Below are 23,058 nucleotides of genomic sequence, written 5' to 3'. Positions count from 1 at the left end.
TGTATAGTATGGAATACTACAGATACTTGTGCTCTGGTGAGCACAAGATACTTTCTCGTACTCACGAGAAAACAATGCTTCCAGATCTATATTAATGCCATTTCACATATCCAATGAAACTTTTTAAAGATGCACCTTGCATCAAACCGGGTTTTCCAAGGATTGATGTTGCTATAAACTGCAACTGCACAATCCTCTCCCTGGCGAAGGTTGTTTGGTTCACCATCCATCCAGTACCTTTGGAAAAACAAAATAATTAATACAATATGGTTTTAGTTGTGGTGATAAGACATAATTTATCCTCATCAAAATAATGAAAACAATTCATAATGAATACAGCCTTAAAGCGATGGTTCGATGTAATTTTGACCTAGCATCATATGCACCATCTAAACACCCCCTCAGTCCTTTTTTTATTTTTTTATTTGGTTGGAGTACATTTTAAAAGTAACTCTCCCAACACTGTATACAGTATATATATATATATATATATATATATGTGCTCTGATCATGCAAAATGTATAGCTTTAGCAGTAGCCGCAGAGTAAAAGCCATCAGGTAAGTGTTTATCTTAATAAACTCCTGGTGTATTTACTAACTTTCCAATGCATCGATTTATGAGTAAAGACCCAATTTGTACTACTGTAGAGGTTTGATAATAATTGATAGGCATTATTATAGATAGATGCACTTTTGGTTCCATTAGTGCCTGTACTAAGCCATTTGGCTGATGGCTCTAACTCCACTATTTTGCGACCAAATTTTAAAAAAGGGCTGAGGTGTTGTTTAGATAGACGTAATAGTGCATATGGTGCTAGGTCAAAATTACGCCGAACCATCGCTTTAAGTGTAAAAAACTGCAGCTCTCACCTTTGTTCGACATCAGTGACATTATTAATCCAAACCCATGTCCCCTCTACCTCTGTGTCAGTGAGACCGATCCAGAATCCACTCTGCCAGACGTCAGCGGCGCTTCTCATACTGTCAATGTTGCCACTCACATATTTCTGTGTAAGCAAACATAGGAGTTGATATTTTATAGAGACAGTTGTGAAATTGAAATGTTAATAGATATATTTCAACATCATTATTGAAATATAACTGGCACTCTTTCTCTCTCATATTTGTTCTCAACCCACCTGCTCCTCCAGGTTATCAATCACAACCAGATCAGCTCCACGACTGATACAGTCCGCTCTGCTTTCATGCCAGTTCTTTTTGACTGTTTTGGACTCAGTGTAAGAAAAGAAATAGCAGGAGGAGTTGAAAAGAGCCCATCCAGTGAGGCATTTGCCACAAGTTCTCTCTATGAGACACAAAATAAAAGAAATACAAGATATTTCTTGTGACTTAAATTGTTTTTATTAGTGAACATTAAATCAAATCTGTATTTACAACATATAATACAATTCTGTCTCACCCAAAGCTGATATGTTGGTCTGCAGGCTTGTCTTCTCTGTGCTCAGAGCCTCCATCTGTCTCTGAAAATCGTCATTGATTGTCTTCTGCTGCTCAATTTGCACCTTTAGTTGTGCGTGATTTTTTATTGCTGCCTCTAACGCCTTCTTGGCCTCCTCTTCAGCTTCAATCACATCGCTGTGGTTGCTGCGGAGAAAGTTCAGCTCATTGATGAGCTGTGTTGCAGCTGAGTGGGGAGCCTGGAGGGAAGCCTCTTTAACTCTGGCACCTGAGAGACAGTACAAGACCTGATGTTTTTTGAGTAATAAAAAAAATGTCTATTCAGCTTTCTGCTTAAGTAAAATCCAACAAAATAGGGAAATGAAACATGTTCTTCCTGCCAACTGTCATACTCACATTTAATCCCAATAGCAACAGCGGTTATCAGCAAAACAGCGTTCAGCAGTCCCAGACACAAAATGAGCAGCCGATAGTTTGGAAAAGGGGATCCACCTGTGGTCATATAACATAATAAAGTTGAGTTTTTGACAAGTCACAGAAAATATTGTTTTTGTTTGTAGTCAAAATCTAAAAACCAACAAACAAACAAAAAACTGAAAAAACCATCTGGAAAAACTCTGAATAACACAAATGATAATGTTTTGGTTGCTTAGTATATAATACATAGAAAATCTGAATCCTGTTGAACTTTTACGTCATACACAAGCTGCATGAATATTATTTTAAAGCTACAATCATTCAGGTTGGATGTACATTTAGCATACATTTAAAACTCTAAAATGTTTCAAAAGTCCTACCTTGTCCAAAGATTTCATAGCGAAAATATCTGTTGAAGTTTATTCTTTTCTGTAGATTCTCCATCACTCAGCTTTGTGGTTTCTGTCCACTGCTCTGTTTGCCTCCTCTTTTATATCCCAAACAGGAAGATTGAGTTGAATGGGCGTGTTTCTTTAAGTATTAGCCTGCCATCTTCAAGCAGTGTATTCATCTGCTTTACGGTAGGAAGAATTTCAATTTTTGGATTCATTACATTTCTATAAGTCTAAGATGGCAGGCATGTTTGCTAATACTTAAAGAAACACGCCCATTCAACTCAATCTTCCTGTTTGGGATATAAAAGAGGAGGCAAACAGAGCAGTGGACAGAAACCACAAAGCTGAGTGATGGAGAATCTACAGAAAAGAATAAACTTCAACAGATATTTTCGCTATGAAATCTTTGGACAAGGTAGGACTTTTGAAACATTTTAGAGTTTTAAATGTATGCTAAATGTACATCCAACCTGAATGATTGTAGCTTTAAAATAATATTTTCATGCAGCTTGTGTATGACGTAAAAGTTCAACAGGATTCAGATTTTCTATGTATTATATACTAAGCAACCAAAACATTATCATTTGTGTTATTCAGAGTTTTTCCAGATGTTTTTTTCAGTTTTTTGTTTGTTTGTTGGTTTTTAGATTTTGACTACAAACAAAAACAATATTTTCTGTGACTTGTCAAAAACTCAACTTTATTATGTTATATGACCACAGGTGGATCCCCTTTTCCAAACTATCGGCTGCTCATTTTGTGTCTGGGACTGCTGAACGCTGTTTTGCTGATAACCGCTGTTGCTATTGGGATTAAATGTGAGTATGACAGTTGGGAGGAAGAAAATGTTTCATTTCCCTATTTTGTTGGATTTTACTTAAGCAGAAAGCTGAATAGACATTTTTTTTATTACTCAAAAGACATGAGAATCAGGTCTTGTACTGTTTCTCAGGTGCCAGAGTTAAAGAGGCTTCCCTCCAGGCTCCCCACTCAGCTGCAACACAGCTCATCAATGAGCTGAACTTTCTCCGCAGCAACCACAGCGATGTGATTGAAGCTGAAGAAGAGGCCAAGAAGGCGTTAGAGGCAGCAATAAAAAATCACGCACAACTAAAGGTGCAAATTGAGCAGCAGAAGACAATCAATGACGATTTTCAGAGACAGATGGAGGCTCTGCGCACAGAGAAGACAAGCCTGCAGACTAACATATCAGCTTTGGGTGAGACAGAATTGTATTATATGTTGTAAATACAGATTTGATTTAATGTTCACTAATAAAAACAATTTAAGTCACAAGAAATATCTTGTATTTCTTTTATTTTGTATTTCATAGAGAGAAATTGTGGCAAATGCCTCACTGGATGGGCTCTTTTCAACTCCTCCTGCTATTTCTTTTCTTACACTGAGTCCAAAACAGTCAAAAAGAACTGGCATGAAAGCAGAGCGGACTGTATCAGTCGTGGAGCTGATCTGGTTGTGATTGATAACCCGGAGGAGCAGGTGGGTTGAGAACAAATATGAGAGAGAAAGAGTGCCAGTTATATTTCAATAATGATGTTGAAATATATCTATTAACATTTCAATTTCACAACTGTCACTATAAAATATCAACTCCTATGTTTGCTTACACAGAAATATGTGAGTGGCAACATTGACAGTATGAGAAGCGGCTATAACATCTGGCAGAGTGGATTCTGGATCGGTATCACTGACACAGTGGCAGAGGCGACATGGGTTTGGATTAATAATGTCACTGAGGTGGAACAAAGGTGAGAGCTGCAGTTTTTTTACACTTAAGGCTGTATTAATTATGAATTGTTTTCATTATTTTGATGAGTATTAATGATGCCTTATCACCACAACTAAAACCACACATATCTATTTAATTATTTTGTTTTTCCAAAGGTACTGGATGGATGGGGAACCAAATAACCATCCCAATTACAATGGAGAGGATTGTGCTGTGGCAGTTTATAGCGACGTCAATCCCTGGAAGACCTGGTTTGATGCAAACTGCCAGACTTCTATGTCACATTGGATATGTGAAATGCCACTACAATAGACTCTGGATACCATCCAGAAATACTACTCAAGTAGAATACACAAATATATGTTTGAAACTGTCTTGAATAAAATATCTTTAAGATGTGTTTTATGTTTCTGGGCATTTGTTTTAACCTTAATTATTCCAACAGTATTTCAGTCGTCATCACAAGACCCTGGAATAAAGAGTTTTGTTAAATGAAGTCCAGCTCAGTATGTTATTGACAGTCAACCATACACTGTATTCCATTTTCTAAAGGTTCACATTTCTTACCCAGCAGGACATGATATTAATTGTTCCTGTTTCATTTAAGGAGAAAATATTTACTGTTTGTAAGGATGATGAATCCATATAATGAACAACTAAAATACTATAACATGACAGCAGCCTCATAGGATACACACAAACACAAGTGGGTTAGGAATCACAGTGTATTGGTAGCAAATCGGTACTCTCAAGTTTCATTCAGTATTCTCAAGTTTATTTGAAGTATTCTCCTTACACTTATAGAAATGTAATGAATCCAAAAAGTTAAATGTTTCTCACAGTAAAGCATGGATACATTCAGTATGAAGATGGCAAGCATGCCCGCTTATACATAAAGAAACACGCCCATTCAACTCACTCTTCTTGTTTGGGATATTAAAGAGGAGGCAAACAGAGCAGTGGACAGAAACTGCAGTGATAGAGAATCTACAGAGAAGAATAAACTTCAACAGAGATTTTCTTAGACACTATAAAATCTTTGGACAAGGTAGGACTTGTGAAAGCAGATGTTTTTAAGTGCCTGACACATTATTTGATTCCTTGTAATTTTCTTTGACCTCTTTCTGACCTTTTGATATTTCAAAGCTTAGTGAATGCAGAGCACTGCTGAGTTATAAATATATGCTAATTGTATATCCAAGGTTAATGATTGTAGCTTTGAATTCATATTTATGTAGTTTATGAAAATTGATTCAAAAGAATTAGATTTATGTGGATTATACTGACTACGGACTGCTCATTGTGTCTGGGACTGCTGAACGCTGTTTGGCTGATAACTGCTGAGTCTGACAGATGAGGGGAAGAAAGTGTTTCATTTCCCTCTTTTGTTGAATTTCATATAAGCAGAAAGCTTTTTTAAAATGTTTTACTCGAACCAAAAATGACTACACCACCTTGGATCGTGTAGTTAATTTCATTTGTTAACTGTTACAAACATCTGGCCAGCTCTGTGGATATAGGTGGATGTACACAAAATGCAAGGAAAATAGGACATTCAGCTACACATGTATTGCTTACTTTATGTGACTAAAGTTAACATTTATCTTCACTTATCATCTTTTAGTTTGTTGATGACACTTTCAGGTATATTTAGCATTAGGAGGAAAGGGAATAAATCCACTTCTGCTGCCATTCTTTGAGCAGCGTTGAGGCTTAAACACAGGAGGCACAACTACCCTTAATTATGCTACCTTCAGCTGCTTGTGAGCATGAGAAAGGTTTCTCGTGAAAGATTTCTGGTGAGCACGAGATACCAAAGTTTTTTTTTTTTTTACCATGTCCCTTTACGGGCTCCATAAGTTACCAAGGAGTTTTACAGTATGCTTTGTGCCAAGCTTTAAAGTTAACAGGAAAAAAACAATTTCACTACAGAGATTTCAGTACAGTCCAAGGCATGAACCTAGATAAGAGAGACTGGGAGATAATGTTTAGCTGGGTTTGTTGAAATCAGGCACTGGAATTGTTCAAGGGGTGCTGCTATACAGTGTTGGGCCTTCTTGAAGTGTGGACATGACTGGGATCACCTGCAGGGGTTGGACTCAAAATTTTGAGTCCAAATTATCTGACTCAAGGTGACATCAATGAAAAAAAAGAGTTGTTAAAGAGAAATGTTAGCCATTATGATACTCATTTATAAGACAAGACAAGCCAGGACAAGACATTGCCCTGCAGTTTCACAGAAGATAAAACAAACTCTGAACTGGGCGCCTACTTGTGTTTGTGTAAAATGAGGCTACTTCCTCTTGTGAAAGTTTGAATTCTTGAAATAAATAATACCCTGACCGTACAGTACTCCCAAGAATTTCACTTCTCTTTTCTAATGAATAATCTTTTAAATTTGCAGTATTAGGCAAGGAGTGTCGACACAGAGCAATGCTCCAACAAAATCTGTTCTCACATGATTGATCTCAGCTAACCAGTCAAAATGGAGGGAAGAGACATCTCAGATTGTAACTTCGATGGTGGATTTAACACATTAATTTGTCAAGAGGACTTGAACGTTGAGGAGCATCATCCTGACCAAGACAAGCAGCAAGGTATACTACGTTAGAAGTCATAATTTACTAAATGCATTCATAAACATGTTACTGACTCTGTTTCTTTCATTTTAGAGTCCAGTACTTTAGTGCAAATATGTTGAAAAAGCCTGCATGTTTTTCATGGTTGTGATAGGGTTATTGATCAGATCAAAATTAAAATGTTTTTAGAATATGTGCTATTTTGATAATAGTTTATTGTTACTGTCATTTGACAAAGTGTCTGTGTTTTGATTCATTATATCTCTGTCTAGTGTCCATGTCCAATATGATACCTTCAAAACACTACAAACTGGTTGCAGTGAGCCTGGCGCTACTCGCTGCTGTTTTCCTGATGATTGATATCGGCCTGGGAGTCCACTGTAAGTCAGTGTCAGTGTATGTAGTGCCTTTGCTTAGGGCTGCAACTAAGCTTTATCTTCCTCACTTACTTTACTAGATTCATCTACTATTTATTTAGTCTGTATAACATTAGTAAGTAGTGAAAAATGTTCATCACAATTTCATAGAGTTGTAGTTGATGTCATCAACTGACTTATGATACAACCAATAATCCAAAATATCCAAAATCAAAATATATTCAATTTACTGTAATGTAGTACAATTTTTAAAATGTGTCATTAAATGTTTGTTAAAATGAGTTTTCTATTGATGGACTAATCAATTAATCAACTAATCAGTGTAGCTTTAGATTACAGTGATATTTCCATATTGCTTTTCTTGTTTGTATGTTTACAGCATCTTTGACAAATATCAATACTGAACAATAGAGCTGCAACTATCGTTGTATTAATTTGATTATTTTCTATGTTAATGGATTAGTCATTTGATCTATAAGATGTCATAAAATTGTGAAAAATATTGATCACCATTTCCCAAAACACAACATGAAACCTCAAATATCTTGTTTTGTCCCAATCCACAGTAGACAAAGATACTCAGAACACTGTTAAAGAGTATTAAAGAAATATGAAACTGTTCTCTAGAAATGACTCCAAATGATCACAAAAAGAAGATTCTTTGCTACACTAACACTACTTGTCTTTACCGCTTACAGATAACAAACTTACAGATAACCACCTCACACTTGATGATATGGAGCTAATCAGCAGCGAGTTGCTCAAACTCCAGGACAGTTACAAGACCGCAATTGAAACCACGAAGAGTGCCAAGAAGCAGCTGGACAGTGAGATCAGTCGGCAGAAACCAACCAACTGGGAGTTTGAACACCAGAAAAAAAGAACCGAAGAGTATGAAGTGCAGTTAGAAAAAACGAAGAAGGACATTGACGCAATGGCCCACTACTTACCAATGATAAGTAAGGCTTGGTTTACTAATATCCTTTATCATAAAAAAAGTGTTTGTATTGTTTGACATGTTCCTGTTACTTTTTGGGGGGATAACAGATGACGGCTGCAAACACTGTCCAGCAGGATGGATTCTGAGGAACTCAATTTGCTATTACTTCGCTTTCCCTGAGGATGGGCTGAAATCATGGCAAAACGCTAGAGACTACTGCAAGGTGTATGGAGGTGACCTTGCAATCATAGACAGCATAGACAAAGAGGTAGACTAAACATCACTCAATTCATATTTCCTTGAAGCCCTTTTATATTGAATTTGAAAGTTTGGGTTTTTTTTAAATTAATGTTTTGTTTTTTTTGGTTAGAACTTCACTGTCAATCACATGTTAAATAAACCCAGACTTAACATAAATGGCAGAAATGGCTTCTGGATTGGACTGAGAGACGTGCATGAGGAAGGGACGTGGAAATGGCTGGATGGAAAACTAATGGTTGAAGGGTAAGAGAGATAGTTGTTGGAATGAAGGACATTTTGAGCTTTTCTGATGGTTTTGCCTTGTGAGAATATAACTGGTAGTCAGGCAGACGTGATGCAACAAAGGTTCAATGTGTATATGTCAATTGTTCATACAAACCCTCTCATGTGAACTTCTACTAATGATGGCATCCTCCTGCATTGTCCGTACTGTACAAATGTGATGAGACACAACCGATGGCCTGGAAGTTAGGTAGAGAGAGGCATTTTAGCTGAAGCTTTGCATGAGGTGTAACGATTAAGACAATTTAATAAATGACCAGTTGCAAATTCATCTGATTATTGATTTGAAGGTGGCAGCTTTTCTTTTATGCCATCCATTTGTGACACAACAGTCCCTTGTCCATTCAAATACTCAAATGGGGAAAAGATTATACTGTTGACTTACTGTTGACTACATCTCCGTAGTAACCCATCATTTGCTCTAGGTACTGGATTGATGGAGAACCAAATGATGACCACGATGAGGACTGTGCATCTGTTCTTCCCAAAGAAAACTTCTTTCAGGCTTGGAACGATGGACCATGCGATGCACTCAAACTGAAATGGATCTGTGAAAAAGCACTAACTAATATAAGTTCATAGTGTTTTGTTACTGCATTTAATTTTCAAGTTTAATTGTTTTCAAGATCAAGGTTGTGCCTTTGCAATTGATTCCCCAAAACTCTGAAATGAGGGAGGGCAGGTGGTTGAGTGGTTAGCGCATATGCCATATATGCAGCCGACCCCGGTTCGAATCCTGGTCGGAGGTCCTTTGCTGCATGTCACACCCCCCTCTCTTTCCCATGTCTACTGCTAAATAAAGGTGTCTGTGCCAAACTAAATCTTTAAAAAAAACCCTCAGAAACAAGTTGCCTTTTCATATTAGGCTGGCCCCCACACTGCCTGTTTTTAAATCCTGTCTTGACATTGACTCATTGTTATCCCTTAGCTTTTAACTCAGTATGAGAGTTATCTTTTTTTTTTGTCTATTACACTATTTGTCGTGTTTTTGCTGTGTTGTATTGTTTTTTTTTGTATTTTTTATTGTACAATACTTTTGTCAACTGCTGTTGTTTTTGAAGGTACTTTATAAATACATTTGACTTGAACTAACTTGAACTGTTGTCATAGAGTCAACTCCACTATTACACACATCTCTGTAGGGTTTGTAATTCAACAAACCTAGGGTCAATATCTAAAGGTCAAAACTACCTGCTGCCACTTATAGGAAAATCCCTGCAAAATGTTCAAATTCCTTTTAAAGCTGCCTATTGCTCAATTTGTTGACTTCCTTAACTGGAATTGCTGCTAAAAATGCAACTATACTGTAAAATTCAATTACATTTCAATCAACGTCTGTACTGTGATTTTCCAAGTGATATGCCATGGTATTCTTCTTGTAACCCTTCCCATAGCACTTACATCTGATAAAGGGTTTCTGATATCACTAATTGCTTTAATAATGTATCATGAGCACAGCATTCAAGTCTGCGGTTGTAATTTTGAACAAATGAACTGGATGCTTGGCAGCACTTATCCAGTGGGTAGGTGGTTTATTTAAAGACCTAGACACATGAAAGTTTGTTAAAAGAGGATAGAAATCAGCCAAACAGATTTTATACAACGAAACAACATTCTTCTCACAAACGGCTTATTACACATCATAAACAATAAATAAATAATTCATTAAACAACCACAAAGCCATTAATTAAAACATTAAACTGTGTTGTATTATGAAAGGGGCATTAATGTACAGAATGTAAAGCTAGTGAAGACGCTTAGTTGAGGTCAGTATCCTCTAACTCAAAAAGGTCAGCATTAAGCAAGTTTCCCAAATGTCAGAAACACAATATAGAATAACAGGGAAGTATAATGACATCAGAAAATAAGAGCTGTTTTCTCTCTGTTATGAAGTCTGTATTTCATAACTATGACTCAACATGTCATAAATATAAGAAAACAATTTCATAATTCTGAGCTTCATCTCGGAGTGAATGAGCGTGGAGATCTTCATTTTAGACAGAATGGAGAATTACATATTATTATTATTATATTACTTATACGTTGGTTTAAAGTTCAAGCATGATGCAACACACACACACACACACACAAACCTTATCACTGGTATAAGCAGGAGACAAACAGATCAATAGGCACAACTTGCACCGGTATAATGGAGAACTCACAGCTACAGACAGATCCAGAGGAGGAAATGTCATTTGAACAAAAGATTTTTCAAGATTTCAACAATGCTGGGCATCCACGCTCTCACCGTCAAATATTTGGACAAGGTACAACTTAGTGTAAAAATAGATCTTGTGCAGGTTCTGACCAATGTCCTACTTTGTTACTATCTTCTCTATGAAACTGACCTTTTGTAACTAGCCTATTCAGAGACTTACATTTTCAATGTAAGTGAAAAATTTAATATAATATTTTAAAATATTCTATGATTTAAGACTTGTAATGATTTTAAGGCTATAATCATATCTATTAATTATTCTGTAACCATTTAAAGGGGTAAAAAGTCACCTTTAATGTAATTTTGTGCATCTACCTTAAATAAATGAATAGATTTTTCTGCTTAAGTCAGATTTTAACACAGAGGAACATTTCAAGGTGGTTTTACAGAGGGAGGTGGATCTGCGTTTCCACGCGAACAACTGGTTATGCTGAGTCTGGGCCTGCTGAATGCTGTTCTGCTGATAGCTGCATTTGTTGTTGGGATTTACTGTAAGTAAGAGATATTTCTTAAATTGCATGTACAGTTTCCCTTCCATGGAATTTGAGTCAGAGTATTCATTGTACATTGTCTACGATTGTATTCCCTTACTGCAGAAATAACTGAATCAGATGTCTCAACCTTTTCAAGGGGCATGCTGAAATATTCTTGAGGAGTCTAAATACAGAACATGATTCACTGATGGATGTGATTATGAACCATGAGCTGTAATACTGCATTTCACAGCTTCTCATTAATATGAGTGTGTGTCTGAAACAGATTTGTCTTGCATTGCAATAAATGATTTGATACATCTAGATACACATTTAACAACAAAATGATTTAAATGATTGAAATCTCTCCAGATGTGATGCAATACAATGTGGTATGATACTACAAAGCTGTAACTAAAGTTCAACAGTCAATGGTAAAATGTGTGAAATGTCACAAAATAGAGAAAACGATCACAAATCCCTATGGTTCAAAAAACAAAGGAATTCAGTTTACGATCATATAAGTCTGGATCCTTCTAATAGATTAATTGTTTCAGCTCTATGCCGTTCAAAAGTCACAGTGCTGATCAGTGCTTATCAGCCACAATTTTTTGATTCAAAACTGTGCACCTATGCTGGAAAAGAGCTCTTATTGTAAATTGTAGAACTGGATTTTCTTAATAAGACCAACCACACTAACAACTCTGTGTACTTATAGCAGTGATTTGAGCTAAATGCTAATATTTACGTGCTAGCATCATGTTAACATATTCACAGTAACAAAGCTCACCATCTTAATTTGGCATGTAAGCATGTAGAGCCACTACAATTCTTCGATGAATCAATTAGTAGCCAACTACTGAATTAATCACCAACTATTTTGACAATCAATTAATGATTTTGAATATTTTCTTAAAACATTAAGTCCACCTCTGATTCCAGCTTCACAAATGCTTTCTTTAGTCTTCTATGACAGTAAACTGGATATCTTTGGGTTTTGGACTGTTGGTCAGGACAAAAGAAAACATTTTAAGTTACATCTACTCAAAATCTTAAATGTTAACCTAATGGAGGTGCTGACACACTGACAGACAACCTTAACTAGAGCCATCCTTCTAGCATGGCAAAAAAAAAAAATCCAGCAGCTTCACACATAAAGTTTACCATGCTTCCACTTTCTCTTTATTATGAGTTTTTGTGCCCTAGGTGCCAAAGCCAATGACAATTACCTTCAGATTCCACATTCAACTGCTACAGACCTCACGTTTGAGCTAAGCTATCTCCGCAACCACAGCGCAATCGTCAAAGCTAGACTGGAGGCCGAGACAGCGTTATCAAGAGAGCGGGAAAGTCGTATGGAACTAAAGCTGCAAGTGAAGCATCAGAACACCCTCACTGACGAACTTCAGAGCCAGATTGAGACACTACTAACAGAGAGGGCTAGTCTGCAGGCTAATAAATCTGTGTTAGGTAAGGCAGACTTTCAGCCTGTTTTGGTGGCAAACATGCTGTGGACTTCTACAATTCATGTATTTGTAATGTAAGCTGGGATTTCTTTGAGAGGATATTTAACTGTTTCTCATCTCTTGTTGCAACAGAGGATAGCTGTGGCAGATGCCTGCCCGGATGGACATTATTAAAATCAAGCTGCTACTACTTTCCTAACCCCATGTCCACCTCCAAAAAGAACTGGCCAGACAGCAGAGCGGACTGCGTTAGTCGAGGGGGAGACATGATTGTGATCAATAACTGGGAAGAGCAGGTGGGTCAAAAACTAATTAAATAAAGAGTTTGAGTCTCTGAAATAAAAAAAACAGTTTTAGCTTTGTGGGAATTATTTTAGATAGGAAACACTCCCACAGGTGCAACATTTTATTTTGAAGAGATAGTCACATGGTTCTGTTTCTCCTGTATAGAATGTACAAAAAACTCATTTTAATGAAGTTTTCAGAGTCAGTGTAGTTGTAAATATATTTGTCAGTTTAATATGAGGACTGATGACTAGTTCAGATTTAATAAAAGCAAGCTATCTCCTCACTACATATTTGAAATTCTTGACACTTTAACCTACTTTCAAAGTGACTTAGGAACTTAAATCAAGCACAAATAGGGCAAGTTTCTGAGCAAAACTGATTCACCGACTAATTAGACACAAATATATTATTACAAATATTGCTACACTCTGATTGGAGCACAGATGTACAGTTTGTGACATCACCTTTTTTCACCTGCCAAGTTGAAACCAGTGTGAAGAGTTTATGTAAAAATACATATACAGAAAATATCTCTTGTGAAATAACCAGAAACTTTGGGATGAAGTTTTTGGCTCATGTCAAACCTCATCGCTCAGAGCAACAGGCTGATTTGTGACATCACTATTAGTTTGGAGCCAATCGTGGTTCAGTATGTGACTTACATAAGCGTGATGTGGAAACATGAAACCTCCAGTGCACATACAAAGAGAATGGACTTCACTGTGAAGTAAGGGGTTGGGCTGCAAGTATTGATTATTTTCATTATTGATTGATCTGGTGATTATTTTCCTTATTAATCGAGTAGTAGGTTTGGTCAAAGCCCAAGTCCTCAAATGTTTTCTTTTGCCCTATCCAGTTTACTGTCATAGATGACTAAAGAAACCAGAAACTAATTACATCTAGGAGACTGGATTCAGAGAATATAGACTTTTTGTGTTAAGAAATTACTCAAAATTACTGATGATCAAAATCATAGGTGATTCAATAGTAACTAATTGATTAATGACTAATTGTTGCAGCTCTCATATAAAGCATCCAGCAGTTTAACTTTTGAAATGAAAAATATTTGCATATTCCTAGATTCTGGGTCATTTCAATGATTTAACTTTGTGGGGGGGGGGAAACATATCAGAGACAAAATATTTTTCAAAGCAGACTATTTCTACGTGTCTTAAAACATGTTTGGAGGGGTCTTTACATTTACATATGAACTCCTGTGTTTGCTTTATTACAGCAACTCATAAATGACAACTATCCAAGAGAGTGGTGGCAGAGCGGGTTCTGGATCGGCCTCACTGATGTTGTCCTAAAGGGAAGATGGGTCTGGATTAACAATGTGACTGAGGCAGAAACAGTGTAAGCATCTCACTCTTATTACTGTATTTTTGCGACAATATCATCATCATGATTAACAAATACAGCCAAACTGAATTCTACACTAAATGACTTTGACTTATCCAGGTACTGGAGATCTGGGCAACCGAGGGAGGATGGACTTCAGAGTGAGAACTGTGCTGTTTTTTTATACTATGATGATGCCATAAGAACATGGTATAATGGAAACTGCAACGATCATGTGCTTAACTGGGTATGTGAGATGGATCAAACCTAGACATGAAACATCTGGCGGTGAAATCACAAAAAATGGATTTAAAATAAACTGTTGCTCGATAAACTGGCATCCATGTTGTTTGTGATCATCTTTTGAGGTTTACACTATAGATATATATATATGTGTACACTATATGGTGTATGTGGAATAGCAGTTCATCTGCAGCATGTGATGCTTTTACTCAGCAAAATAATTACTATGTGGAGTGGGAAAAGTCACACACAACATACACACATCTGCTCAAGCGGTCATTTCATTGACATCTTGATTTTCTTGGAAGTCACTAACTATAACTGAGAAATCAGGAGGAGCTGACAGATGAGTGGAAATGAAAATAATGCATTTGAATAAATGAAATAAAAAGTGACACTTGAAAAGAATAGAAATCCTTTCATGACACTGTTCTTCAAATTACCTGCACACCCTGTAAATGTTTAACGATTGAACTTGGTTTTCTGTTTGTAATGTTACACACACACACACACACACACACACACACACACACACACACACACACACACACACACACACACATAAAGGGCAATGTCCTAACAAATACTCTTTTCTGGTCGATCACATCAGACTGCTCTCATCTCAACAGTCAAAATGGAGGACGGAGAAAATTCAGGCACTGCTTTTGAGCGAACATACAACAAACTGGTTTGTCAAGAGGATGTAGATGAGCACCATCTCCACTCCAACCAAGAGAAACGGCAAGGTATAGTACGACAAGTTAATTAATGTGTGTGTACATCAGCAAGAAGCTGTTTGAATATTGGCAAGTAAAATAGCATTGGCAAAATATATAAATGTAATGACTGTGCTGATATATGTACAAATCTTAATATTTAATACAGACAAATGAAGTTATAACTTTATTTATAAGTTATAGTTATATAAGTCAAATATAGTGGGTTGAGATCTGGTTGCTGTAAACTCATCACACAATTCAGTGACCTCTATGTGGAATCATTTATTAGATTTTTTCTTTACCTTTGTCCACTGTCTGCATATTATTTTGATATTACTGACTCCCTATTGATAGTTTGTGGCTTTGAAAATGACCCATTACCTCTCTGTGTAGTGTCCATGTCGATGGTGAGACCTGAATACGGTTTGAATCAGTACAGACGGCTTGCAATCAGCCTGGCAGTGCTTGCCGTCCTTCTGTTGGCAGTTGATATTGGCCTGGGAGTCTACTGTAAGTTGCTATTAACACGTAAAGTATGCTTACATTGACATTATTGCAAAAATATGATGGTTTTAGATAACTAGGAGCTGGCATCATATTCACAGTTACAACATTTGAGATTTGAAAGGTTGAAGTCAATTTTTAAGCAAGCTAATCATCAAGTAACAAGTTTATGTTAGCAACAGTATTACCTGACTCCACCGTTTAGTGCCTTTTAAATCATTGTTTTGATTTATCTGTCACAACTTTGCTGGTTTGGTTGCCTTTCACTGCTCTAATCAGCTGTTTAATCAGTGAGCTCTGGCAAGCTCTGGTAAGTCTGCCCAACATGTAGTGAACATGGTCAAGAATTTAGCAGCTCACAAGCCAGGTATTTCCTTCAGAGTTTATCTTAAATAACAACATAAACTTTGAAGACATACAATGTTTTATTTTTTTTAAGTTTTCTTACACCCCTCACAACACCCCAAGAAGCTTTGGTGACCCCTAGTGGGGGTCGGCCCCTCCAGGTTGGGTATCAGTGCTGTGTAACACCTTGCAATGCAATGCACTATAAAAACACTATAAACTAATTGTCTTACAGCTGTATGTGTACAGTTAATCCTTGGCCAACATCAAGAGTGAATATGAGAATAAAGTATAACAAACATTTGTTAAAAGTACTTATACTTGTTAAGTAAATGTTATGAATGTCTGTGCACCAGAAATGTTATTATACACGTTATGATTTGGTTTTCTGCTACTACTACTGTACTCATTTAGACTTTTACCATCTCACCTGTATTTAATCTGCATGTACTGTAAAAAAAAAAAAAAAAAAAAAAAAAAAAACATAAATAAAAAAGTAAAAAGAAAACATTCTAAATGACTTAAGTAACACTACATCTTCACCACTTACAGATAACAAACTTGCTAATGGGCAACATTCATTGACGGACATCAACAATGAGGTGGTCAAACTGCAGGTTTCTTACAACAATGCAATACGAAGAAGGGATGAAGCAAAGAAAGAGCTGACGGACATGATCAGTCAGCAGCAACGTACCAAATGGGAGCTTCAACACCTGCTTGGAAGAGTCCAAGATTATAAGAAGCAGACTGACAAAATTCAAAATGAGATTGCAATACTTAAATCGCACATACCGATGATTAGTGAGAGCTTCTTTTTTTTTTGAGCTATCAAGTTCTACTTAATATGACGTTAACATCAAACTAACTAAAATCATGTTCCTGTTTTCTTCTTCTGGCGACAGAGGATGGCTGCAGACACTGTTTACCAGGATGGACTTTCATGAACTCATTGTGTTACTTCTTCGCGTCTTCTGATACTCTTTCACGCAGAGGGTGGGAACAAGCCAGACAGCACTGCAAGAGGTTTGGTGCAGACTTGGTAGTGATTGACAGCAGAGAGAAACAGGTGAGTCAACACATCGATACTGCTGGACAACATCGTCAATGTTTGTGATACTTTATGTGTTATTCCCAAATGTCTGAGGCTGGTGTCAGACATAACCAAACAAAATAGATTAACATACATGTATCTTCTTTCCTGGTGTCATCAGCTGGCAATAACTGACCTGATAAATAACTATAAAGACCCTTCAAGACCAATGTCTGCGAGTGGCTTCTGGATCGGACTGAGAGATGTGGTGGATGAAGGGATATGGAGATGGCTGGATGGAACGAGACTGAATGGAGGGTAAAGGTTACATAATGTGATAGTTGTGGTTGTAGAATGTATTGATTTTTTATTGGACACTAGGAAATGATTTAATGAATCAATCAACAGACAGAAAATTACTAGATTGTTGTGAGAGTATCAGCCATTTGTAATATTGGTGTTCAATATGAATAAGTTGTTTGTCCACAGTGAGAGAGCAGATTGTACAGCTCAATAAAGTAACCTATCATTTGTTTCAGCTTTTGGAATATTGGAGAGCCCAACGACCAGGGTAATGAGGACTGTGCAGCTGTGTATCCCAGAGACAACCCCTTTCAGGGCTGGAATGATGCTCCATGCAATCATGGACTGAAGTGGATTTGTGAGATGACACCAAGGTCTACACCAAGTTAATGTAATTTACCAGTTAATAATTGACTCCGCTTTAGAGACTTTCACACATTTCCTGAATGGTTCCTTTTTATTATCATGTTGATATTTGATGATACTACAAAATGGTAAGGAAGGTCCAAGATACGAAAAATACATTTGATTCATGAAGTGAACTATAAAACTGTAAGTTAAGTCACTTTACTGTAATAAATAAAATCTTTGCCTTGACTATGTACATTTGTATAACTGCTATTCAAGTCTATACACTAAGTTTAACAGGAAAACCTCCACTTTCATACAAATTGTGCATTTTTGGAAGTCATTAGAAAAAACTTTGTTAAAGTAGGTTAACGTTGTACCTAATAAACTAACAATTAAGTGTACAGGTACCATTTAAATAAATAAACACAAACAAAAACTATTGTCCATATCCAAACATCATTACAAGCAGCAACTCAAAGTCCTGAAAGATTGCTGCTCTGTGTCTTTTGTTTGTTTGTTTTTTTAAAGGTGAATATAACTAACTTGATGAGGCTGTATATCCAAACCCTGTAAATCTTTGACCTGAGAGCTCATTACAAATGTTTCTTTCACAAAATCATAACTTTTCTGACCTTTTAGGGTTTGGATAACTATGTTTTTTAAATCTCTGATCTCTCTGACATCTATATCATTCTAACTGCACCTTGTTTCTCTACGCGTGCTGGTTGGAGGCTTACAGCACCGCAAAGTGCTGCCGAAGCTGCTTGAGAAGCTGCTGAGTGTCGACATGCTCTGGAAAGGCGTCCTCGGACTTTTGGGCTGCAGTGTAGCTGTTCTGAAGATCTCCAATCTGGACAGAGAAAAATAAAAAATAAAAAAAATGTTCCTCTCAAAATTGATCATGGAGATTAAACTTTGTCTCTAATCTTTCCACTGATTACATGCTCAAATGAATTAAAGTCATAATTACCTTTTCATAGAGAATGGACAGATTGAAGTGTGGCTCATACATGTGAGGAGCCAGTGATGCAGCAGTCTGCAGGAAGGCTTTAGACTGAATCAAAGAATGAAAAAGCTGTGTCATTTTTTAAGAAAGTTACAGAAAAAATAAAAAAAATAAATTCAAACAGACTCTAAGCTTATTTTCAATCAAATTCTTTTCATTTAACATGAGTTAGACATGAAAATCTGACATTAAATTTCTCACTGCCATTTCCCCAGACACTTAACTACAACCTGTTTTTCTCATTTACAGTCAGTCTGCACCTGAGGAAACGGTAGGGACATCTCCAAAATCATCCCAACAACCCAATTAAGTATTCTCCTAGCTCGTATCAAACATAACTACGACAGATGACATATAAGTACATCACTGCCCATACAAACAGTGCTTGTTAGAAAACACAGTGGACAGTGAACAGCGTTTTTCAGCTTGTGATGCTCTTCAGTTTCCTTAATCTCGTACATCTGTATATCTCACACTATAACAGCATGTTAAATTGATTTTTCACCTATAGTTCTGAGTTGGTGTAACTGGGGTCTTATTTCTTGCTACATTAATGGTGAGCATGGTTAACCTTCTCATAAATAATACATTATAAGTACATTTTAAAACAATCAATACTGTACTGGGTACTACATTTAGTTTTATAATAATGACAGTTTAATTATCAGGTTTTAATCGGCTGTTACATCATCTAACAGGATCTACAACAAAAGCAATATGATCTCATACCGTAACATAGGTTGTATAATATTTGTTACCTGTTCAATACGACCTTTGCGCAGCTCTAGCACAGCAAGATTATTGTAGGCCTCAGCGTGGTCATTATTAAAAGCCAAAGCCAGTTTAAAACACTGGTAGGCCAATGCCAATTCCCCAATGCCCTGAAAAGACAGAACACATGCACTTCATACTGACTTCATTTTGTATGTTATAAGCTTGTGAGTTTTATTTGTTAACAGTTGATGTTTGATTTATTCAAAATGAAAATCATATAAAGTCATTCTGGTATTCTGTTACAAATTTCGGGATTATTAACTCACCACGGCTACTTGTCCTATGTTGTACCAGACATCAGCCAGCTCCTCATCACTGGACACCAGGGCCAGAGCCCTCTCAAATGAGGACAAAGTCATGTCGTACTGCTGCGCGTAGAAGCAGCACAGGCCCAGGTTGTTGTACAGCTGGCAGTTATACACCCCCATCTGGAGCAGCCGTCTAACACAGGGGGAAGCATATTGAATCACAGATGGGATATAACTCCTCATTATGTATACTGTAACAACGCATCACATTAATTATTCATAAAAGTTTGCCTGACCTGTAAAACCGCAGGGCGATTTCAGGTTGATCAGTATAGAAGTGATTGCTGCCTATACATGCGATCGCCTCCACGTGTGTGTTATCCTGCTTGAGGACATCTTTGTAGTACTCTGTGGCTGATGCTATGTTGTTCATTTCCTGTGATGAAGTATAGACAGTGAATGTGATTTCTCACTTTGAGAATTGTATCTAGATAGTAGACTATATAGTAACAATAACCACAGTGATATACTGTACCTCATGTATGCGAGCGATTCCTGTTAGAAGGGTCACCTCACCAGGAAACTGGTCCAGGCCTTGCTTGAAGAGGCTGAGCGCTGTTATTGGTTGATCCAGGCGCTGATAAACCTGAAGGAAAACACACACACGATTTTCTATTCAATAGCAGACATTTGGCGTTAGAGAGAGCATCTCTGATTGTGCAACAACTTTAAGTGATGTATAGTGTTGTTAAGATGTCTCTATCACTACCTTTGCGAGATAGAGGTATGTATCCACCACCGCTTGGTGGTTGAGAGCCGATCTAAACTGTTTTTCTGCTTCTCGATATAAACCAAGCCTGCACAGGTCAGAAATATTCATCGTTAGATAGATTATCAAAAAAGGCGCGTTTATGAATGTCAAGATTGTTGAATATAACAACTAATATGTTTTTGAGTTACTTGCCTGTAGTAGCATTTCCCAAGCTGAACTTTCCACCACCAGTCTTTGAACTGGGCATGCTCAGTAGCTTGAGCAGCCAAATCTAACGCCTGGAAAAGAGAAAAAAAAGGGTTGTCTGAAAAATATAAGAATGTAACATTGTAATGCCCACCGGTTCCATTTATAATGTAAACACATTCACCACTTACATTTTTCACATCATTTTCATGATGGAAGATGAACTCGAACAGTGTCTAGAGGAGGGAAATGATACGTTACTGAAAAAATAATAACAACTAAAAATTAACTTGATGTTTGGAAGTCACAGTTTCAGTCTTACCCTGGACAAACTGGGCTTCTGGGAATACTTGGCCAGATTTAGTCTTGACAAGTTTATAAATGGTCCATCTGGATTAGTTAACATTGACGCCTGGAGAAACAGTCAAACACAATGTCAACAAACTGTATAACACAAAAAACAACACTAAATATTGGTGCACAAATGATGTTAGTGTAAATAACAATAATAATAAAAACAGGCAAATAAAACACAATTATTTCAGTGGAAACTATTTTGTAAAGTATTAAAAATTGTGATTTGAAAAAAAAAAAAAAAAAAATTCAAAGTGGCCTCTGATTTTTTCTCTGACTCCACTATACATACATGTATACTGTTTGTTGACCTGATTTTACAGGGAAATATCAGTGAGAAAAGTATAATTGTTTTTCACATACAGACTCTCATGCTCACTCACTGTTCCGAGACGGATGAATCTACCAGAAGCACTAGTGACAGGTCGAGCAGTGCTTGCAGTGCGTGGTGTCTTGATGGCTTGTTCCATTGTCCCAGGACGCCCTGACTGAGTGCTGGGTCTCACAAATCCTGTAATAGGACGCCCTGACTGCGTCACAGGCCTAAAATTTAATGTAAAAAAAAAATTGATCTGTCTTTTTCCACAGTGTTATTATCAGTATGTCATTTTCCAGGCCAACCATTGTCTGGCACGCAGTACCTGACAGCAGGGGTAGGACCTCCACCGTGACTTGTTCCAGGTAGTCTCAATGATGTTCCAGGGCCTGGAAGAGAGTCATACCTGTCACACAACCACAACTTTAAACATTGACTTAATGTGTTAATTACTTATCTGCTTAACTTTAAGGCACTGAGACAGAGCTGAAACTTACGTGCAACCTGAGCAATAGAGCTCTCATCCAGCATCATCTCAGCAATCCCCTCTTGGTCGACCTCAACTTCATCTATGTATACCATCTCTGTCAGAGCACGGGTTTTCAAGCTCCAGGCAGCCTATGAAAACACACACACACACACACACACACACACACACACACACACACACACACACACACACACAATGTTGAATCATATAATGCCTCCTCTTATAACCACGGAGTAAAAACGTGACAGTCAATAGAAAAAAAAGGATGAAACAGGATGACAGAGAGGGAACTGTTTGCAGTCATGGTTACCTCTGAGATAAGCAAGGAGGAGTCCTTATGACAGCATTCAGTGAGTTATTGAGAGAAGAAGGGTGTTGAGGACAGATATGAATAAATGAGGAGAAAGAAGAAAATGAAAGTAAGACATCGTGCAGAGAAAAACAAAGGTGAAATTTCAGGGGCGGAATGAAATGCAGTGTCAGGATCAGGATAAATACAGATACAATAAGGTGCCAGTAAACGCGAAATTAGCTTAGTTAAATTTCTCTGGACATGTTTGCCTGTGTTAGCCTGCAGGCTTTGCTAAGCTAACCCGGCTAACTACACAGCAGTACCTGGTCGTACGGGTTGTCTTGTAATATCTTTGTACAAATATCTGAACACTGTTGGAGTTTTCGTCTCCTGAAATAGCTCCACGCCAGAAACAAAGGGTCCATCGTCACCTCCATAGCTTTGGTCGGGGGTAAAAAAAAAGAGGCGTAAAATAAGTTAGCTGTTTAACGAAGATGGGATTATGGCGAAACCAAAGCTTCCTCTGTTGCTCGGCAACGACGGAGGAGGGCGGTACGTCACTGTCGTAGCTTCCGCTAAAGAAAAGAAAAGAAAAGAAATCTAAACTACTTTATACTAAAAGGAAAAGAATAGAAAAGAAAAGAAAGTGAAAAATAAACTGAACTAAAAGAAAAGAAACTATTAGGCTATCAGAATCAGACATTAAGATACAAATGCATTGTATATAATGTACTGTATTGTACAGTGAATAAATTAAACCTCAAATATCAATAAAGGAAAACACATATGATAAAATACAAAACCTGAGAATAATTTAATACTTCAATAACTGAAAGATATAAATAACATTTACAAAACATAATTCGAGGCTAAAATTTAGTTGTATTCTCTTGTTGTTTGTGGTGTCATAAG

General features: G+C 37.0%; 6 protein-coding genes across 6 annotated transcripts; 4 read left to right on the top strand and 2 right to left on the bottom strand.

The window, feature by feature from the left end:
- Nucleotides 1–85: 85 nt before the first annotated feature.
- On the bottom strand, nt 86–2,280 carry LOC128375143 (C-type lectin domain family 4 member M-like). Its single transcript, XM_053335416.1, has 6 exons — nt 2,217–2,280; nt 1,816–1,911; nt 1,421–1,687; nt 1,140–1,306; nt 871–1,007; nt 86–237 (listed from the first exon to the last, which is right to left on the bottom strand). Exons 1-6 carry the CDS (start codon nt 2,278–2,280, stop codon nt 87–89), a joined length of 882 nt encoding a protein of 293 aa, XP_053191391.1. The 3' UTR covers nt 86.
- A 302-nt stretch (nt 2,281–2,582) lies between these two features.
- LOC128375142 (C-type lectin domain family 4 member E-like) lies at nt 2,583–4,381 on the top strand. The gene is made up of 6 exons (XM_053335415.1): nt 2,583–2,646; nt 2,954–3,049; nt 3,184–3,450; nt 3,565–3,731; nt 3,864–4,000; nt 4,137–4,381. The coding sequence occupies exons 1-6, from the start codon at nt 2,583–2,585 to the stop codon at nt 4,291–4,293; spliced, it is 888 nt and encodes a 295-aa protein (XP_053191390.1). The 3' UTR covers nt 4,294–4,381.
- Nucleotides 4,382–6,406: 2,025 nt separating this feature from the next.
- LOC128374943 (uncharacterized) lies at nt 6,407–8,154 on the top strand. The gene is made up of 4 exons (XM_053335163.1): nt 6,407–6,578; nt 6,833–6,940; nt 7,636–7,896; nt 7,985–8,154. Exons 1-4 carry the CDS (start codon nt 6,467–6,469, stop codon nt 8,152–8,154), a joined length of 651 nt encoding a protein of 216 aa, XP_053191138.1. The 5' UTR covers nt 6,407–6,466.
- A 2,386-nt stretch (nt 8,155–10,540) lies between these two features.
- LOC128375723 (CD209 antigen-like protein E) lies at nt 10,541–14,550 on the top strand. The gene is made up of 6 exons (XM_053336132.1): nt 10,541–10,691; nt 11,020–11,133; nt 12,322–12,585; nt 12,714–12,877; nt 14,104–14,225; nt 14,331–14,550. The coding sequence occupies exons 1-6, from the start codon at nt 10,574–10,576 to the stop codon at nt 14,479–14,481; spliced, it is 933 nt and encodes a 310-aa protein (XP_053192107.1). The 5' UTR covers nt 10,541–10,573; the 3' UTR covers nt 14,482–14,550.
- A 490-nt stretch (nt 14,551–15,040) lies between these two features.
- On the top strand, nt 15,041–17,957 carry LOC128375297 (CD209 antigen-like). Its single transcript, XM_053335609.1, has 6 exons — nt 15,041–15,199; nt 15,566–15,682; nt 16,574–16,825; nt 16,927–17,090; nt 17,236–17,372; nt 17,594–17,957. The coding sequence occupies exons 1-6, from the start codon at nt 15,088–15,090 to the stop codon at nt 17,745–17,747; spliced, it is 936 nt and encodes a 311-aa protein (XP_053191584.1). The 5' UTR covers nt 15,041–15,087; the 3' UTR covers nt 17,748–17,957.
- ttc8 (tetratricopeptide repeat domain 8) lies at nt 17,807–22,583 on the bottom strand. The gene is made up of 14 exons (XM_053335610.1): nt 22,470–22,583; nt 21,862–21,982; nt 21,690–21,753; nt 21,432–21,591; nt 21,017–21,106; nt 20,886–20,930; nt 20,701–20,786; nt 20,506–20,593; nt 20,272–20,382; nt 20,033–20,172; nt 19,755–19,929; nt 19,473–19,595; nt 18,679–18,762; nt 17,807–18,558 (listed from the first exon to the last, which is right to left on the bottom strand). The coding sequence occupies exons 1-14, from the start codon at nt 22,581–22,583 to the stop codon at nt 18,442–18,444; spliced, it is 1,518 nt and encodes a 505-aa protein (XP_053191585.1). The 3' UTR covers nt 17,807–18,441.
- Nucleotides 22,584–23,058: the final 475 nt, after the last annotated feature.

Source organism: Scomber japonicus, chromosome 16, assembly GCF_027409825.1.
Source record: "Scomber japonicus isolate fScoJap1 chromosome 16, fScoJap1.pri, whole genome shotgun sequence".
In the NCBI taxonomy this organism is placed as follows: Eukaryota; Metazoa; Chordata; class Actinopteri; order Scombriformes; family Scombridae; genus Scomber; species Scomber japonicus.
The sequence above is the reverse complement of the archived record's forward strand: the minus strand, read 5'-3'. Positions and strand labels throughout refer to the sequence as shown.

What these genes read in the sequence shown, in the direction of transcription:
- LOC128375142 (XM_053335415.1), top strand. Translation starts at nt 2,583, where the DNA reads ATGGAGAATCTACAGAAAAGAATAAACTTCAACAGATATTTTCGCTAT. An exon ending in TGTTGCTATTGGGATTAAAT is followed by an intron (nt 3,050 to 3,183) that starts GTGAGTATGACA and finishes ACTGTTTCTCAG; the next exon opens with GTGCCAGAGTTAAAGAGGCT. An exon ending in GACTAACATATCAGCTTTGG is followed by an intron (nt 3,451 to 3,564) that starts GTGAGACAGAAT and finishes TGTATTTCATAG; the next exon opens with AGAGAAATTGTGGCAAATGC.
- LOC128375723 (XM_053336132.1), top strand. Translation starts at nt 10,574, where the DNA reads ATGGAGAACTCACAGCTACAGACAGATCCAGAGGAGGAAATGTCATTT. An exon ending in ATTTGTTGTTGGGATTTACT is followed by an intron (nt 11,134 to 12,321) that starts GTAAGTAAGAGA and finishes TTTGTGCCCTAG; the next exon opens with GTGCCAAAGCCAATGACAAT. An exon ending in GGCTAATAAATCTGTGTTAG is followed by an intron (nt 12,586 to 12,713) that starts GTAAGGCAGACT and finishes TTGTTGCAACAG; the next exon opens with AGGATAGCTGTGGCAGATGC.
- LOC128375297 (XM_053335609.1), top strand. Translation starts at nt 15,088, where the DNA reads ATGGAGGACGGAGAAAATTCAGGCACTGCTTTTGAGCGAACATACAAC. An exon ending in CAACCAAGAGAAACGGCAAG is followed by an intron (nt 15,200 to 15,565) that starts GTATAGTACGAC and finishes CTCTCTGTGTAG; the next exon opens with TGTCCATGTCGATGGTGAGA. An exon ending in GGAACGAGACTGAATGGAGG is followed by an intron (nt 17,373 to 17,593) that starts GTAAAGGTTACA and finishes CATTTGTTTCAG; the next exon opens with CTTTTGGAATATTGGAGAGC.
- LOC128375143 (XM_053335416.1), bottom strand. Translation starts at nt 2,280, where the DNA reads ATGGAGAATCTACAGAAAAGAATAAACTTCAACAGATATTTTCGCTAT. An exon ending in GACCAACATATCAGCTTTGG is followed by an intron (nt 1,307 to 1,420) that starts GTGAGACAGAAT and finishes TGTGTCTCATAG; the next exon opens with AGAGAACTTGTGGCAAATGC. An exon ending in TTGATAACCTGGAGGAGCAG is followed by an intron (nt 1,008 to 1,139) that starts GTGGGTTGAGAA and finishes TTGCTTACACAG; the next exon opens with AAATATGTGAGTGGCAACAT.
- ttc8 (XM_053335610.1), bottom strand. Translation starts at nt 22,583, where the DNA reads ATGGAGGTGACGATGGACCCTTTGTTTCTGGCGTGGAGCTATTTCAGG. An exon ending in GATTCATCCGTCTCGGAACA is followed by an intron (nt 21,107 to 21,431) that starts GTGAGTGAGCAT and finishes CTGTTTCTCCAG; the next exon opens with GCGTCAATGTTAACTAATCC. An exon ending in TGTCCATTCTCTATGAAAAG is followed by an intron (nt 18,559 to 18,678) that starts GTAATTATGACT and finishes TTCTCTGTCCAG; the next exon opens with ATTGGAGATCTTCAGAACAG.
- LOC128374943 (XM_053335163.1), top strand. Translation starts at nt 6,467, where the DNA reads ATGGAGGGAAGAGACATCTCAGATTGTAACTTCGATGGTGGATTTAAC. An exon ending in TGACCAAGACAAGCAGCAAG is followed by an intron (nt 6,579 to 6,832) that starts GTATACTACGTT and finishes ATCTCTGTCTAG; the next exon opens with TGTCCATGTCCAATATGATA. An exon ending in CCACTACTTACCAATGATAA is followed by an intron (nt 7,897 to 7,984) that starts GTAAGGCTTGGT and finishes GGGGGATAACAG; the next exon opens with ATGACGGCTGCAAACACTGT.